This window comes from Panthera uncia (genome assembly GCF_023721935.1).
Source record: "Panthera uncia isolate 11264 chromosome C1 unlocalized genomic scaffold, Puncia_PCG_1.0 HiC_scaffold_3, whole genome shotgun sequence".
NCBI lineage: Eukaryota > Metazoa > Chordata > Mammalia > Carnivora > Felidae > Panthera > Panthera uncia.
Window position 1 is genome coordinate 95,727,049 of NW_026057584.1, and position 18,458 is coordinate 95,745,506.

The following is an 18,458-nucleotide window of genomic DNA, read 5'->3' on the forward strand; positions in this document are numbered from 1 at the left end:
CCGACGCGGAGCTTGAACTCACACACCGCAAGATTGCGACCTGAGCCAAAGTCGGCCGCTTAACCGACTGAGCCACCCAGGCGCCACTCTTTGTTTTTTTTTTTTAATTTTTTTAATCTTTATTTATTTTTGAGAGAGAGACAGAATGTGAACAGGTGAGGAGCAGAGAGAGAGGGAGACATAGAATCCGAAGCAGGCTCCAGGCTCCGAGCTGTCAGCACAGAGCCTAACATGGGGCTTGAAAACTCATGAACCGTGAGTTCATGACCTGAGCTGAAGTCAGATGCTCAACAGACTGAGCCACCTAGGCTCCCCTAATGCCTGTATTTGAATTGGTTTTTCACTTATTCCCCTATCAAAAATAGAGGTAACTGTACAAACCTCTCAGTGCTGATGAAAATACAATTACTTCGCTTCTGCTCACAAGCAGAATGCTGTTGAGAGGCTATCACAGCATGTCCTGTCGGTAATCACTGAGGCTGGAGGATAATAATAGCAATTCTCCTTTCTGGCACAAGGAAGGAGTACACTCTGCAGGTTAATCTACTATTAAGGGTAATGGAGGCACTTTCTTTAATCATTCCCTGCTAATTACGCCCTTGCTACTCAAAGTGTGATCCATCGGCTAGTTGGGATCAGGATTGCCTGGGAGCTTTTCAGAAATGGAGACTTTCAGACCCGCACTCTAGACCTCCTGATTCAGAATCTGCAATTTAACAAAAACTCGGCTGGTGCGTATGCACATAAAAGCTTGAGAAGCACTGCCCTGCCAGATCTTTAAGAGCAAAGTTTCCCGTTGTACATTATGAGTGCATTGGGAATGACCATAATGGGTATTCTAGGAAAATAAGGGTTCCCTGCCCAAGTATCTTTGGGAAGGGCTTCTAATTTAAATCCTGTTTTTGGACATCATGACAACTTCCAGTAGCACAATGAAGGCTCTGAGAAGTGATCCAAAAAGGAAACCTGTTTGTTATTTGATGGATAACACTATTTGAGGACTAATCATTGTTTCCCAAATGATTTTCCCCCTAACCTCTTCCTAATGTCAAAAGTCTATCATCGTTTTGTGGGAAAGTTTGCCTTCAGCTCTCCAAGGTGGACATCCTCTACAGATACACACAACATGCAATGCAGATGTTTAATTAGCACAGATTTACAGGGGACAGAATGTTGGGCTACCCAGCTTTGAGTGTATTTGGACTTTTTTTTTTCCTGAATGTCTCCCTCACTTCCCTCCCTGAACTTGTAAAGAGTTCAAGAAAGCTGATTGTGGTTTGATGTATTTTCTCATTTAGGAAAAATCAATTCCCAAAAGCAGAATGAAGCAGAGCCAAGGCCTCAGACCTGCTCGTCATTTGAATATGCTGAAAACACAATGGCAACTGAGCAGCTTCCAGACTGGGGCTGTGCAGCCCCCACGGCTGAGACCCAGGTAAGGGAGAGGCTGACAGAAGGGTACCTCCACTTATTGCCCCGACGGTGAACAATGATCTCCTTAAACACTTTTATAATAGATTCAACTTTTGAATCAAATTTGCCATTGGCTCGGTGAATAAAAACTAAGGTCCACAGCTCACCTTTTTGCCTGAATTATTAAGTGATAGCATGGATTGTTGGGAGGAAGTGAAACGCCTCCACAGATCTGCACCTAGATTCTTGAGGCATAGATGATCTGTCCAGACTAGGTGGCATAGAACATTCCCAAGATAAGAACACCACTGAGAATGATTCAGTGATACTTTTTCATTATTTTCTTCTTACTTTTTAACCTTTACCTTGCTCCTATGAGACAGATAAAGGAGGTATAATTATACTTCTTTTAGGGAGGAATAAACTGAGGTCTGGGGTAGGCCAGTGACTTGCCAGTGTCAGAGTGTCAGTGAGATCTCTGTGTCTTCAGTCCCATCGTTTTGCTATGGGATCTTCATCCACCCTGAGATGGCACACATATGCCTCCTGATGTGTGATTGGACCTGGGAAGTTGCTCATGGCTCAAGGACATTCTATCATCCCTTGGGGTTACCTGATATTCTCTCCTAGGCTTCCTCCTATTTACCTTTTCCAGCTAGTTACCTGGGCCATATTCAAACTGTTCACTGTTTCTCAACTTCCTGGGGCTGGGCCCCTTCAGTGTCTTTGGTGGCACCTGGTAGTGACAAGGTGGGGGAAGAGGAACATATGGATCAATTATCAGAGTTTCCCCCACCCTTCCTTGAATCTTCCCACTCCTGCTGCCTTTGCCTCTCCCAAACTTGGCATTAGGAGCACCCATTGCTATTTCTACTAGAGTTTCTACCAACTTATGTTGAGAAGATACCCAAATTAGCCCACATCTGGGGTCCCCCACAGTCACTGGGGCCGAACCTTCTTTCAGCCTTTAGCACCTCAGTATGGTGTTATGGAAAAGGAGAGAGAGAGAGATCCTCTGGGCCCAGAGTCTCAATTTATAGCAGAGAACACAACTCCAGAGAGAAGCTGGACCATGCTCAGGGTCCACAGGAAAGGAGTCAGGACTAGAATTCAGCCCTCAGAATTCCATGTCTAACACTCAGAAGGGTAGCCTCTCTAAGGCAGGAGGCTAAGAGGGAAAAGAGTAAGCCAGTGTACTTTATCATGCCTTAATTTAAAATTTGTTTTAAGTTTATTTATTTTTGACAGAGACAGAGTGAGAGCATGAGCTGGGGAGGTGCAGAGAGAGAGAGAGGGAGACACAGAATCTGAAGTAGGCTCCAGGCTCCAAGCTGTCAGCACAGAGCCTGACGCGGGGCCTGAACTCAGGAACTGTGAGATCCTGACCTGGGCCGAAGTCGGACATTTAACTGACTGAGCCACCCAGCGCCCCTATCATGCCTTAATTTAAACATAAAAATGTTAAGACTCCTCCAAATCAATGATTCCCAAATTTGAGTGGGCATCAGAATCACCTGGACAGCTATAGATCCATGCATACCATGTCTGATTTGGTACTGTTGGGTTGAGGTCCAAGCATTTCTGACAGATTCCCAGGTGATGCTGATGCTGCTGGTCCATGGGCTGTCCCAAGGACTCTGTGCTTGCTTTGGGAACTGGAAAGTTGAGAAAACCCTAAAGACACCCAGAGTTGGAAGGGAAATCATTCAAAAACAACAGGTGGTGACAGTGGCAAAGAGGTTTAGGCAAGTCCAAGAAAGTAAATGTAATAACAACTGAGTGCCAGCCCAGGGACTGCTGTCCCCCTGTATGTGAGGGAAGAACACTCTTCCCCCAACATATATGCCCACCAAATACATACCCCTCTCTGGGGTTCTCTCCCTCATCCTGCCCCAGCTCTGCCCACTGGAAATCCTGCTCTGATTTGAGAGAGTGATTGCTGTGGCTTGGAACTTAGAACCCTGCTTTGCTGACTACCAGGGAAGGAAATTTAGAAGCAAGAGTTAGCTTACATTTCTAGCACCAGCACAGTGCCTGGTTCCACTAGTGTTTATTGAATGGAGAGATGAAAATGTGCATCTTATCATACCCAGAAAATGTTACTGAGGTCCTGCTGGAACTCTAGATGTGGGGCTCCCATAGAACAGCCAGGACACTTATCCATGAGGACATCATCCTTGCTGGGCTACTGGTATCTCTTGTATTGAGCTCTGTAACCCCAGAGACTAGCACACCTCTTGGCACAGAATAGACACTCAATAAACATTTGTTAAATGGGTGAATGAATGAATACATGAATGAAGGTATAAAGGAAATGAATTGTTGCTTGAACTTGTAACCCTAGCTGAGGGAGCTTACATCCTAAAATGAGTTTTTATAATTTCCAACTGAATGACATCCTCCCTAACAGACTTTAGAGACCCATCCCATACATCTGTACCTGAACTGTCTAGGATGGGTGAGGTATAATGGGCTCTAATGGGAAAGCCTTCAAACCTAAAAGACATTCTTTTATAATTCCTTACACCGGGTTGCAATCTTGGATCTAGTATTCTGATTCTATGCACAAAGGGGAAATGGTTTGTACACTATCAACCACCTCAGCAATTCCTGGCAAGGCCGCATCACCACACCAGTGATGTCTCAAGACTCAGGCTGTGTGTGCATGTGAGCAAGAGGGGAGACTGAGTCCCTCAACCCATGAACTTTCAATCGATTCAAGGATTATATCGGGTTAGCAATCACACACTTCTAAAGGCTCCTGTCCTTTCAAGGGATAGAAGAAAATTATAAATTAGGCAAGCATGCATTCTTTTGTGCTTAAGGTTGATTTTTTTCATACCCTCTGATACTCGAAAGCCAATGCTGAGATCAGTTAAACAAATAAGCCATTAGGCTTAAAAGAGCAGCTCATAATAGGCACTTGAGAAAAATAAGACCCCATAAAGAAGGGTACAAAATGCAGAGCGGGTAAATGCAAGGACTTTCCTCTGCTTGGGACAATGGCTTCCGAGTGGTCAATGGCTTCATTACCACAGCCCTGTTTCTGCAGCTCCAATAATTGAGTAAACTGTGCCAGCTCGGCGTGAGGCAGATAGAAAGGAAAAGCAGAGTTGGTCTTGGGGGTGGGGCAGCAGAATGGAATTCTGTGCGCACAATGACAGCCAACTGTGAACTGTTTGCCATTCTCACAGGATGTTCTGCCCCATTTTGACTTGCGTGAATAATCTTAACAGTCTCGTATTACTTATTCAGGACAAGGTACCCAGAATGTGTGCGTACTCTGCCAGTGGTGGCAGTGATAGTGACAGTGACCTGCACTATGGAAATAATGGTTTTGGAGCTGGAAGGGGCAAGTTAGTGAAAGCAATGAAGAGCGCCACCCAAGGTAATTTCTGGGAGCACCTGGGCATTCGGGGCTCCTCTCTCTCTGGGAAGCCACTGATTTTGCCTTTCACAGTACTCTGCCTCCATGCCCCCACCCTTGACTTTACATCTTAGCCCCGCGTTTTCTCCTGAGATCTAATTTTCTGCTATGTACAGAAGATTGTCTATGTGTATCAATTTGTTTTCTGGTATAATCTTCATGACATTTCAGTGCAGTCTATAAGGATTTTATTTCCAAATCTGGCAACTCCCAAAAAGTCTCCAATTGAGTTATCTCTGTAATGAAGGAATGACTAGAAAGATAACTTTGTTCTTAATTACATCCTCTGGCAAGTTAAATCATCCAGTGAGCCATGGATGGAGTCTTCCAGGCTTTTTACTAATATCGTGCTGTGTAGCTCTGCACCTGTGAGCCATGCTGTTATGAACAGATCTGTTTGTGAAGTTCAGACTTGCTCACTGTATTTTCTTCTTGAATCAGAATTGGCAGCAGAAAAACCATCATCCCGAGGCATTTAAAAATGTGTATATTCAGATGGCCCTTCCTTATAGCTACAGGAGGACAGATGGACCCATAACACAAACTGGGATCTGGGATCTCCTTTCCTTGTAATCTACTCTGGATTGTCCAAAATATTTCAGTGATGCAATGGAGAATCATTTTGTTCATACTAATCAACTTTTTTTCTAATACTAATTTATCAATTATATGATGAAAGCATGACTTTCTTTTTTAAAACAAGACTGATATATTGCTTTAGGGAAAACCTATCAAGCATGTGTTTCCAGTTTCCAAGAGTCTTGGCAATATAACATATGGGCCTATTCTGGCTATGCCATTCTGAGGACTTTGCTTCTTCTCTGATAGCCATGCATGGGATCTTTAGATGACCTTGGGCAGAGGAGAGGCATAACCTGAGATATTTCCAAAGGATCACTCTGGCTGCCATGTCGTGAAGACTGAAGAAGCAAGATCAGCTCAGAGGCTATTATAGTCATCCAGGCAAGAGATGTTAGTGACTGGGACAGGGTGGTCTCAGCAAAAGGAGTGACCAGCACTGGCCAGTAATGCTCTCTGCAGGGATGGAAATGTTCTCCATCTGCACTGTCCAGTACCAGAGCCACGAGCCACATGTGGCCCATAAGCACTTGAAATGTGGCTAGTATAAGTAAGGAAATTTAAATTTAATTTTTAAATTTTTAAATTTAATTTTTGCTCTTGTTTTCTTATGAGTTCTTACTTGGCCCATTCCATTTTTTCCTCTATTTTATTATTTTTTATTTTAATTAAGTTCAACTTAAATATTAATAACCACATGCATCTAATACAACACAGGGAGTGAGAATGGTCTGATTCCAGACCTAGTTAAAAAGACAACATAATTTATTGATAGATTAAAGGGTGGGGGTAAAGGAAAAAGCAGAGTCAAGGGTGGATCTGATGTTTGGGTCCTGGCAGGGACTGACTGACTGAAATGGAGAAGGCTGAGGTTGGAGCTTGAGGAAGCATCTTGGACATGCTCAGTGTGAGCTGCCTGTGAAGCAGGTGGAGGTGTTGGGTAGGCAGCGTACTGTAGGCATCTGCAGCTCAGCAGATGAGGTCTGGTCTAGAGATGTAAATTTGAGCATCAGCACATAGCAGATCCAAGTGAGGCCAGGAGGGGAAGGAGTATTGATAGAGAGAGGACTTGGTCCTCCCAAGTTGACAGGTCAGGGAGAAAAGAAACAGCCCCCAAAGGAAACTGAGCAGAAGCAAGTAGGGAGTGAGCAGGAGACCCAGGGAAGTGTGGTGTCTTAGGAGCCCGGTGTAGAAAGATGTCAGAGGTTGAGGGGGAGTTCCATGATTCCATATGTAGCTTGATACAAGCTTTGCATTCAGTGGTCCTGTCTCTCCCTCTGGCAGTGGGCTTCCAGTGGGGAGTAGGGGTGGGTGGGGTTTGGAGGGAAGTAAGTGGAGGAAGAGGAAGATGGTCCAAAGGCAATTTGAAAACATCTTGGAAAAGGAAACCAGATTAAGCCAGGGGTGTGTGGGTGGCCCAGTCGGTTAGGCATCCGACTCTTGATTTTGGCTTAGGCCACGATCTCATGGTTTGTGGGATCAAGTCCTGCATGGGGTTCCTCGCTGACAGTGAGGAGCCTGTTTGGGATTCTCTCTCTGCCCCTCCCTCCCCTCCCTCCCCTCCCCCCACTTCATGTGTGCTCATTTGTGCTTTCTCTCAAAATAAATAAATAAACTTAAAAGAGAGAGAGAAAGAGATTAAACCAAACTGTGTCAATGAACAGCTACTGGAGTATGAAAGAACTTACTTTAGGGTGCAAATTTTAACATTGCTCTGTTTAAATGAGTCATGCAAAGCAATCAGGAATGAACATTAGGGGATGGCCAGGGATCCTGGTAAACAGTGAACTTGTTCCTTTAACTTTTCTTTTTGATCTTTTTGCAAAAGGAAGGGAGTCTCAGACTGAGTTGTTTTCTCAATATACTCACTTTGCTCATCCAATCTCTCTACCCAGAGCAAATCCCATCTGAGAGGAGTGGCTCCTTTCATAGTATTGCTGCAGCCTCTGAGTGAATGGTGCTTCTTTGGATAAGAAGCTAAGGTCTAGGTAGAGTAACTCTGGAAGCAGCACCACCAGCAAGAAGATGCTTTCCTCTAGCCTGGCACCTGCCCTCTGCCTTTAATAGTGAACTTGTTGCCAGAGCTGTGTCATCTACACACCCTCACAGAGCAGGTGGCCGCTCATCCTGGCTGATGACAGTGTTGCCAGGAAGAAAGAACGTATGCAGACAGCTGGCGTGGCTGTGGGTGCATGCTGGCTTCCAAGAAACCCCAGGAAGGGGCAGGTATGGTGGACGCAGCAGTGTTAACTTCTTAAATGCTGGCAAAATTGATCTGAAAAGGAAATAGAAACAATTCAGAGAAAAACACTACAAGGAATGCATGTCCTGGATATGTGGTTAAGATTGTCTTCCCTTCCAGTCACCATTTTGCCTGGTTTTCATCACATGCACCTATGAAAGTGACCCACCCTTCCCTGTTTAAGTAACATGATTTTGTAATAGAGGTCCCCACCCTGCAGAATGGAATTGCCAGTAGACCAGGAAGCTTTATTGGATGTTCTCCAAGATATGGTCCTTTCTCAAATACGCCCTCTCTCCCTGGCTTCTTGCAATTTCCCACAGGTAGAGGAAGGCTCTTGACATTGGCAGTCTCTCCCTCCATGGTTTGTGGGAAACGCAGAGTCAGGGACCTCTGCCTTGCACCCCATATGCTACCCACCAACCCCTCCCCCAAGCAACTGCTCGATCATTAGCCACTTGCCCTGCCAATGACAGCATGCCTGGGAAGCCTTTCCTTTCAAACGGAGTGTCCTGTGACCCCACATTCCCTTGGTTTCTCCTCCCCACTTGCTTCTTTAAATCATACTGAATGTGGCCAAAGAAACCTACTTTCCAAAACCCTGCCTACGGGCTCATAAAACACTAAAGTAAATACATGTCTTTTCTTTCAAGGTTGGTTTCTTTAGCTTAACTTTGAAATATATTTGAAAAGTCCAGGTTGTTAGAGCAGAGCAGCAGGAGCAGGATTTAGGAGCTGGGTAGGTGGCCCAGCGGGTGAGGTTTCCAACAGAAGTAATTTTCTGGCTTTGTTTCCACAGAGATGCCCACTCTCATTTGCCAAGCTGGGCATAACAAACATTCCTGCCTCTTTCCTGCATACAGGGGCTTGGAGAAGGCATGAGCATGGGGCAGAGGTGGAAGGGGATGGGGAGAGAGAGCAAGCCAGGGGCAGAATGTCAGATGAGGCAAGACCCAGCGAGCTGCAGCAATGGAGCCCCGATCTCTGAAGGGAGGTAGGGGAGTCTCACCCCTGCCAAACCTGCTGGACCTGGTTAGTAAAAAATCAAATAACAGTCTCTAGCTGATGCTTGTCTCTCAAGCTTCTAGCTCATCTACCAGGCTGCGCACCACCACTACCAATCCCCCCAGGTACCTCAATGGTAGAAGTACAAACTGAAGCTGGTCTTTTTCTCTCTAGAAACGTCTACTTCCCAGGCTCTCTGTCTTAACTGGTGGTCTTGCCCTTCTTTTAGGAATATACTCTGTGAAGTTAGTTTTCCTGGACCCTTCTCTCACCTTCCACATTCTGGCAGTCCTGAGAGCCTGCTGGCTTCCCTACCACATACTTCTCGAATATTCCCTCTTTCTAGCTCCTCTACCAGTGCCTCCACAGGGCCTTCCTTGGTCCACACAGCCCTCTTGCCAGTCCCACCCCCCCCACACACACACAAATGCATCATCCTATCATGTTGTTCCTTTTGCTGGAAGCTTTTCTAGGACTCTCTATTACCCACAAACAAAAATCCAATCTCCTCCTCCATAAGGTTTGCAAGGCCCACCTTGGCCTTGCCTTTCCTACTTCATCTTTTTCCATTTTCTGTCTTAAATTTTATGTGTCATCAGAATGCTCCCTCTGTCCTGAATACATGATGCTGTTAGGGTCTTCCATACCTTTGCTCTTGTGATCTCACTTCCTGGAATATCTTTCATATCAATACCTTTCTTCTCTAACCTTCACGTAACTCCTACTAACTTAGTCTTTAAGATTCAGTTCAGACTAGGAAGTCCTCCCAGATGCTCCTCCATCAGCCATACCTCAATTACTCTTCCTTGTCTGTTCTCCTGTAATACCCTGATTTTATTTCTGCCACTTGTCACTTGAGATTGTACTTATTTCTTTGCACAGTAAACTCTCTCACTAATGCCAAGATTGCCCCTCATTTATGTTCTGCACTTAACACAAGGCCTAGTTTAATAAATGTTAAACAGCATCATAAATATTGAATAAAATTATAACTAACTCTCAAACCTTTTTAAGGCCTTTGGTTAGCTCCTCTAATCAAGCTCCATTTGGACTTTTCCTTGTTCCGAGAAATAAAGACCCAGAGTTGCTACCTACTAGGACATTTCTCTTTCCCTGGTGGCTGTGCTGGAGAAAGCAATGAATCCATTTTCCATTTTTTTTTAAGGATGTAGAATTTTAGCTTATTCTTCAATGATGATTCTTCATGGGTGCTGAGGAGGCATTTCAGAATCTGTTGCTTTTTTGTTTCTTTCATATGGCTCCATGAACCCTGGCTTGATTTTCATAATCTCTTCCCCACTTTGGGAATTGTTGTCACAGACAGTCAGTCTTACTGATGAAAATGCATCATACCCTTGAGATCTGAAAGAGACAAATCAAGATTGAAAACCTTTGTTCTTGCCATATTTGTTCTTTGAAAATTTCCATGTTGAACTGGATAAATGGATAGGTAAATGAGACTGGCAAAAGAATAAAAGCAAAGAAGATGATTGGCCTCTAAACTAGTTCATTTTGGTTTATTTGGCCCTTGCTTGGTGTCCATACCAATGCTGGACACTGGGGGTTGAGGCCAGGTTAGTGACAGCGCTGCTCCCTGGATGCTTCTAAACCTGAAGCACCATCTAAGTGAGGAGATCATCAATGACCCTAAACAGTTGTGTTCTACTGCCCAAGGCCATACTGTTGGCTTCTCAGAGTAAGAAAGCTAAATTCCTATTTCTTTTGAGTTTTCATAAATCTGCTTCTCCAAATTAAATCCCACGAGGATCTATGGATCACACTTTTGAGCTCACTTTCAAGAACACTCCCTCCTTCCTTGAGCCCCATGCCCTCAAAATGTAATGATCATGTCAAATAAGTGAAGCTTCAGAACCAGGGTCCCATAGCCACCTGATGATGCTGATCTAATCAAGCTCCAATTTTCTGAACACGAAGTGTACTTTCTTCCTTTGAAGGTGATTACATTCAACAAATTGCAAAGAGTTAGGGCAGTTGAGTTAAAAACAATTGGTTTTGCAGTAATTAGAAAAACACAGGGAAATGATGACTGTGGAACAATATTAAAAGGGACCCTGAAGGATAACAGCTCCAGGTCCTGGTTAATTCCTCAGCTTGAATACTTAGAGATTCACAACTAATTATGCAGAGATGATGAATTTTAAAAACTCTGCCACCCTGCCTTCCCAAGGCCGAGGACTTTGGCTATTAATAGAGCAATCAGATTTTGCTATATTATAGAAAATTCACACAAAGTTGCATCTATTTTAAAGCATTCATCTGGCATATGACTTAAAGATGACAAATCTCTGTAATGTGCAAAATTAGCATTAGGTTAAACAAAATCCAAACTCATTATAATCACTCCCAGGTTCTCCCAGAGAAATCTATTGTTTAAAATGGACACTCCAGGTAAGAGCTGTCCTTAGTCCTTCCTGGAACTTCACTCTTATTAGGTCATTTTAAAGATTTGCTTTATTTTTGACAAGCTCATCCCAACTCAAGGTAAATGGACACAGGCAATAAAACACAAGGGATTCATCTATTAGCAATAAACTTTCCTGGGTGACAAATGAAAAGTACTGACCATGACAAGCAGGCTGTTCTGAGACCCTTACAATAACCAGGGTCTCAAGTTTCTCTCTGTCACCTTTTGTCCACCATCAGAAAACCCACAGCCCTTGTTCAGCTTTTGGAGGGGGTTTGTACTATGCTGAGGTTTGGGGGTTTCAGTGGGAAGAAGTGTCATGTACAACAATAAAACCAAAGAAGCAAAAACCCCACTGGCTTCTAAAAATCACATGGTCAAAATGTAACCATCAGAAGAAAAAAATAAAAACCCACCGTGCCTTCAGACAAGCTTGAAAAGGGAGGCTGAGATGTGACCTGAATTTAATTATTTAAGCTGCATATTGTGAAGCCCTTAAGAAAGCAAATGTCATGATGGACAGAATGAGTTTACCCTCCTGTCGAAAGAGCAGTGTGCCGTGGCGAGGCCGTCGCTCAATTAAATTGGACTGTGGGATATAGAGGAGAGGGAGGCCAAGTCTGGGACCCTAATGAGACATTTTGGAGGGAAGAGACGCCCCCCTCCTGGAGTTTGTCACTCTTTGACGGACGTTCTCCCCCCAATCATTACCACAGCACCCCCAGTGCTACCTTCTCAACTTCAAATGTGTGGTAGCCCGAAACATTTAAACAGGAGCTTGCAAAGTAGAATTTCGAAGTAAAAAATCCCTTGTTGTTGTGGAATATGTGGGGGGAGCAAATAATACTTAATGCTGTGCAAATTAGCCATCTTTGGCTGCCAGGGTAGAAAGAAAACTGGGCAAAGGATCTGAAACAAAATATCTAAGCAGTGAATTGGATGACACATCATTTGGGAAACTGTGCGTCCTCTCAGCCTCATGCAGGGGGAGCAGAAAGGGGTGTCGCTTGCTGGACCTCCAAGACAGCCCCATGAGCCTATTGAAGGATGGCTTTTTTGTAGAGGTTGCCCATAATCCAAGTAATACCGTGAGTGTTCACACAGGATTTGGCTTTCAGACAGGATGGTCGTGCCCCCAGGAGACATTTGACAATCTCTGGAGACATTTGGGATTTTCACATTCAGAGGTAGGGGACTCTTACCTGGTGTGTGGAGCCTGCAGAGGCTGCTAAACATCCCATAATGCACAAGGGCAGCCCCCAATAACCAAGTATTATCCTGCACAAAATGTCAACAATACCGGGAAGAAGCCAAGGGAAGATTACCCTTTAAGGCATCAGAAATGTTCATTGGGAGGGACAAGCTGTCAAATATTTATGCCAAAATATGATAGCAGCCAAATCCCTCTGCCTTCCCAGCAGGCACCCCAGGCCTGGTTCAGCACCTAAATGGGTAGTTAAAATGCACTTCCTCCAACGGGCTTTGAAAAGAAGTTCATGTGTCTGTCTGGGCCTTTCACACTGGGCTGTTGACCGCATGACCAGAGCCTTTGTCAGAGGGTGGTAGGGAGACACCAACTGCCTGAAATGGTAACACAGAGCACAGACTATTTGAGACTGCTGTACATGAAATCTCTTATTAGTATTTCATTTCTGTCTCTCTTAGAGAACATATGCCCTGAGGAGGCGGAAATCCTTTATAGACTTGAAAGAAACCAGAGGACAGTTAATCCTCACACTGCTCTAGTGAATTAGGTAAATTGCAATTAGATAAAAAGTGAAGAAAAAACATAGTCAACAGGTGTTTGGGTTTCCTTGGGAACCTTAGAGTTTCATTTTTGGCTAAAAAGCACATAGTGACATTTGGAAAGGGCCTCTTGCCAGAACTCTTCGCTCTGAATGTGTAAGACTTAGAAGATTAACATAAATATCAGGAATAAAACTGCTGAGGTCAATAGAAGAAAGGCTCTTGAAGAAATGGGGTAAGTAGGAAAAAGAAGGGGCTTGGTGTTCAGAAGTAACTATTTCTAGAAGTAATTATTATAGTATGCAAAACAGGAATACGGTATGCAAACCTTTGAGGTATGAAGGGAAAGAAGATGGGTATATTCTAATTATTTAGAGTGCTTTGTTCTTAAACTTCAAGGATAGAGAAAGGGATCATTTCTAACATTCTCCCATGCCAATTTGCTCCTCCTCAACCAGCCAGAAACCTAGAAACATACACATACGGTACAACCAAGCAGGTGAGTTCATGGGGAAACACACACACACACACACACACACACACACACACACACACTGTTCCTTCCTAAGCAGCAAACAGGAGTTTTGCCAAGAAAAATTGTCAAGCATCATTCAGTGAATAACACAACTAGCTGCCCTGTGAATCTCTTGGAACCTAGAAACCAAAAGCTTTGGTCATTTGGCTGGAAATGTTAAACATGCCCACAATCAGGAGTTAGGACACCTGGGTTCTAGGTCAAGCTGTGTAAATAGACTTTGTGATCCTGGATGACCAGTGTTGACTTTTCTGAGCCTCCCTTCTGTCTGCCACATGATGCCCACCTTGCCTCCTTCTCCCAGAGCAGTTCAGACATGACAATAGATGTCACAAGTCTTCCAATTTGCAGAGTGCTAAATAAATATGAGCAGTATTATGTACAATGGGTTGAAAGAAAAAAACAAATCCTGGAATTTAAGGTTGAGGATATGAAATAGGGGTGGGGAGTTCAGAGACCTTGCAAACTGTGGGCCAAATTAACAGGATGCTAAAGCCTCAGAGAGGTAAACCTCTCCCATAAATTAGCCAACATTATACAGTTTCATTATGGGAAATATCATATTATCTTTAAATGTTGTTAAAATTCAGTCGAAGTGAGAAAGAGTTGATTTAAACTTCCCTGAAACAAGCCAAGCAGCATTCTCCTTCCTTATTATTTATTTTCACAATAAGTAGCAATATCCCAAGCTATCACTCAGCATCATTGTTTTCAGATTCAATTACATGGGAATCAGAAATATGGTGAAGTTACATCAGGTGGGAGAAAGTACCATTTTTAATTAGACCAGGGATTTTATTATAAATTAATAAATCAGCACACTCTTTAAGGAATTTAATTAGAAAAGGAGATAGCGTCCTTTCCATGGTATTGGCCAAGCTGGCTCTCCCTCTTGTGCAGGCAGAGAAGGCTGGTGGTTGGCTCCCAGCTTCCCTGCTTATGAGCCCCCAAAAGCATTTTCAGGAGTGTTTTCTTCCCCTCTCGTCTTTTTCACCTTCTTGATCTGTTTGGCCCATCCTGTGCTATAATTATGTCATTTTGACCCTTTTCATCCTGGGACGCCCCTGCCCCCAGAAACCATCAGGTGCCTTCCTTGAGCCTTTAATTTTTTTTAATGTTTATTTATTTTTGAGACAGAGAGAGACACAGCATGAGCAGGGAAGGGGCAGAGAGAGAAGGAGACACAGAATGTGAAGCAGGCTCCAGGCTCTGAGCTGTCAGCACAGAGCCCGACGCGGGGCTTGAACTCACGAACTGTGAGATCGTGACCTGAGCTGAAGTCGGACGCCCAACCGACTGAGCCACCCAGGCGCCCCACCTTCCTTGAGCCTTAATTAGGATTCTGTAGAAAAGTCTATAGGATCAATATTTTTAGGGAAGGCCTGAAGCTGTGCTGACATCATTCATTGCATCCTGTGCCCATGATTCTTTGAGAGGTGTGGAAGGACTCAAATACAAAACTTGAAACAAGCAGGTGTCTTCCCATCCCTCTGCCCAGTGTTCTATCACACATGCTAGCACAAATGCTGCATTCGCTTACTTGTCAAGCTTCATGCTTCAGTATTCAGCAGTCTCCGCTATTTGGAGAAGGTCTTGCAGTCTCCCTCAGGTGTCATTTTTCAAACTTTGATCTTATTGCATTGATCACAGAAGTCCCTTCTCAATCTCCGTGCCTCTAGCCCCATACGGGGTAACCATTTTTACTGTTTTTTTGTTTATCCTCCCAGTCTTTGTGCACAACAAACAAATGCAGATAAATATTTTGTGTTCAGAAGGAAGCTTACTATCTACACTGTCAGCATCTTGTTTCATTTTGCTTTCTTCCACTCAGCAGTATATCCTGGAGACCATTCTATGTCAGCACATAAAAGTCTCCCATGTTCTTTTGCACAGCTATATTGTGTGGCTGTGTTATAATTAATTTAACTAGTTTTCTATGGAATAGATTCCCAAATAGGGCTGTTGAGTCAAAAAGTGAATGTATCTTCGGGGGACTTGTGCTGCTTTCAGATCCACCTGCAGTGATCAACATGCCTTGTTCCCCAAAGCCTCACCTACAAATTCAAGGTCAACTTCTGTATCCTGTCAATATTACACAGAAGAAATAATTTTCCAGTATGGTTTGAATTTGATGTCTCTTATTAATAGTGAGGGTGAGGGGTGCCTGGGTGGCTCCGTCGGTTTAGCATCCGACTTCGGCTCAGGTCATGATCTCACGGTCTGTGAGTTTGAGCCCCGCGTCGGGCTCTGTGCTGACAGCTCAGAGCCTGGAGCCTGCTTCGGATTCTATGTCTCCATCTCTCTCTGCCCTCCCCCAACTCACATTCTGCCTTTCTCTGTCTCTCAAAATATAAATAAACATTAAAAATGTTTTTAAAAAGAGTGAGGATGAGAACTTTTGTTTAAACTTACTTAAATGCCACTGGTGTTTCTATTTCTGTAAATCATCTGTTTGTTACCTTTGCCCAATTTTCTATTGGTTTGTTAGTCTTTTTTTCATCTCAGTTTAGGGATATTCCTTTGTTTATAATACAAACTAAATGTTCTCAGATTTTCATCTGCTTGTGACATCACATATGATGCTCTTTGCAGTGCAGAAGGTTTTATTTTCATATGGACAAGCTCATAAATCTCTTATTTTATGACAAGCCCCTTCCCACTCCAAAGTTATTGGGAAAAAATAATCCTCATGTTTACTCTTGTACCCATACAGTTTGGAATTTTCCTCACATATGGCTCTAACTTCTTAATTTGATTATCCAGTTGTTTCAAGTCAGTTTTGTTTTAAAGGAATAATTTAACAAAAGAAAAAGTCAATCCATTTCTTTTATGACATGAGGGAGACAATTTGGTAACTGGGTAAAACAAAAAGATCCCAGTTTGTTCCACATTTAAAGGCTGGATTGAACTGACCAGCCTGAGCCTTTTATCCCCACATTCTGGAGTTTGGAGTTTGCTGTGTTAAGTCATTTCACCATGAGGCCTAATTGATGGAAAAGGACCATAAGACCTATGTATAGATAAAGAAGTGCTTGTTTTCAAGAGCCTTCTGGGTAATTCATAGAGTGTACTATCCTTCTGTTACTAACTGATCTTTGAAGCACTTATATTAGAGGCCTGAACATGTGGAAGGAAAGGAAGTTAAATGTGCAAGAGAAGGATCTTAGGCCAATTAGACAGTAAAGTCTCTCCTTTTATACTAATTATGAGGAGACTCAGTACTTTTAGAAACTCACCATGCATCATTACTAAGTTAAGTTCTGTGGGGAATAGAGAAGGAACACAAGACATGGTCCTCCCCACATGGAGCTTAGAGTCTAGTTGTAGAGAAAAATTATAAACTTGAGATACATGAACTCTGATGTTTATAGCAGCACTATTTACAATAGCCAACATATGGAAGCACCTATAGATGAATGAATAAAGAAGATGTGGTAGCGATAGGCAGTGGAATATGACTCAGCCATACAAAAGAATGAGATCTTTCCATTTGTGACAACATGGATGGACCTAGAGGGTATCGTGCTAAGTGAAACAAGTCACAGGGAGAAAGACAAATACCATATGATATCACTTATATGTGGAATCTAAAAAACAAAATAACAAAACAAAAATGGACTCCTAGATACAGAAAACTGTCGGTTGCCAGAGTGGCTAGGGGTTGGGAGGCAGATGAAATGGGTGAAGGACATTAAAAGAAATACAGGGGCTCCTGAGTGGCTCAGTTGGTTAAGCATCTACCTCCTGATATCAGCTCAGGTCACGATCTCTCAGTTTTGAAAATGAGCACCACGTCAGGCTCCATGCTGAGCTTGGAGCCTGCTTGAGATTCTCTCTCTTCCTCTCTCCCTCTTTGTGCCCCCCCACTTCATGTTCATTTTCTCTGTCTCTGTCTCTGTCTCTCTCTCTCTCTCTCTCAAAGTAAATAAATAAACATTAAATAAATAAATAAATAGGATACAAACTTCCAGTTATAAAATAAATAAGTCATGGGGATATAACTATACTTTTCATGGGAATCATTTAGTAATGCATAAAAATATTGAATCAATGTGTTGAACACCTGAAACTTATAGAATATTGTATGAAAATTATACTTTTATTTTTAAAAAATCCACTAATAAGACCAGCTGCATATAAATAAGTTCCCAAAAGGATGATACAGAGCCTCCCACCCCTACCCATACCCTCCTGTCCCCTCTCATAACTCCTCTGTGACTTTACATTTTGAACTATCATAGTGTCTTTCTTCCCACGTCAAATGAAGTCTTATTTCTCATTTCAAGTGGAGTAGATGCTTTCAAAGTCAGAACTCTAGATTTAGGCTTCTGTCCCTCCTCTGTGATTCCATGGTACTCTAGTCTTTTTTTTTTTTTAACATACAAAGGGTTTCTTTTAATTTATTTATTTTTGAGAAAGAGAAAGAGAGCGAGCATGAGCAGGGGAGGGACAGAGAGAGGGGGAGAGAGAGAATCCCAAGCAGGCTCCACGTTCCACACAGAGCCCAACATAGGGCTTGATCCCATAAACTGAGATTGTGACCTGAGCCAAAATCAAGAGTTGGACACTTAACAGACTAAGCCACCCAGGTGTCCTCTTTTTTTTTTTTTTAATGTTTATTTATTTTTGAAATGGGGATAGAGAAAGTGCACAAGCAGAGGAGGGGCAGAGAGAGAGAGAGAGAGAGAGAGAATCCCAAGTAGGCTCTACACTGTCAGCACAGAACCTGACATGGAGCTTGATCCCACAAACCATGAGATCATGACCTGAGCCAAAATCAAGAGTCAGATGCTTAACAACTGAACCACCCAGGTGCCCCCGAGGTACTCTAGTCTTACCATAACTGTCAAATTGCTACGGTCCTCATATGTCTCCCCTACTTGTTTCTTAATGGCAGGAATTGTGACCTTTTATACTGAATCTCTAGCACATGGCAAGGGCTCACTGAATGTTTATTGAAGGCCTGGGTAACTGAATGGCCTGTGCATTTGACATTGAGTGCCAAAAGGGTTCCCAGCAAAAGGAATAAAGTAGTCATGGTGTCTTCCTGGAGGGACTTCTAGGGTGAGCCTTGAAGAGTCAAGTT

At 43.2% G+C, this 18,458-nt stretch overlaps 1 protein-coding gene across 1 annotated transcript in view; it reads left to right on the forward strand.

The window, feature by feature from the left end:
• The window catches only part of NCKAP5 (NCK associated protein 5), a 776,078-nt gene that overhangs the window by 720,528 nt on the left and 37,092 nt on the right, over positions 1-18,458 (forward strand). The window contains exons 22-23 of the mRNA XM_049615277.1: positions 1,299-1,435; positions 4,669-4,801. Of these exons, the coding sequence (XP_049471234.1) occupies positions 1,299-1,435; positions 4,669-4,801 (270 nt within the window). The remainder of the gene's footprint in view (positions 1-1,298; positions 1,436-4,668; positions 4,802-18,458) is intronic.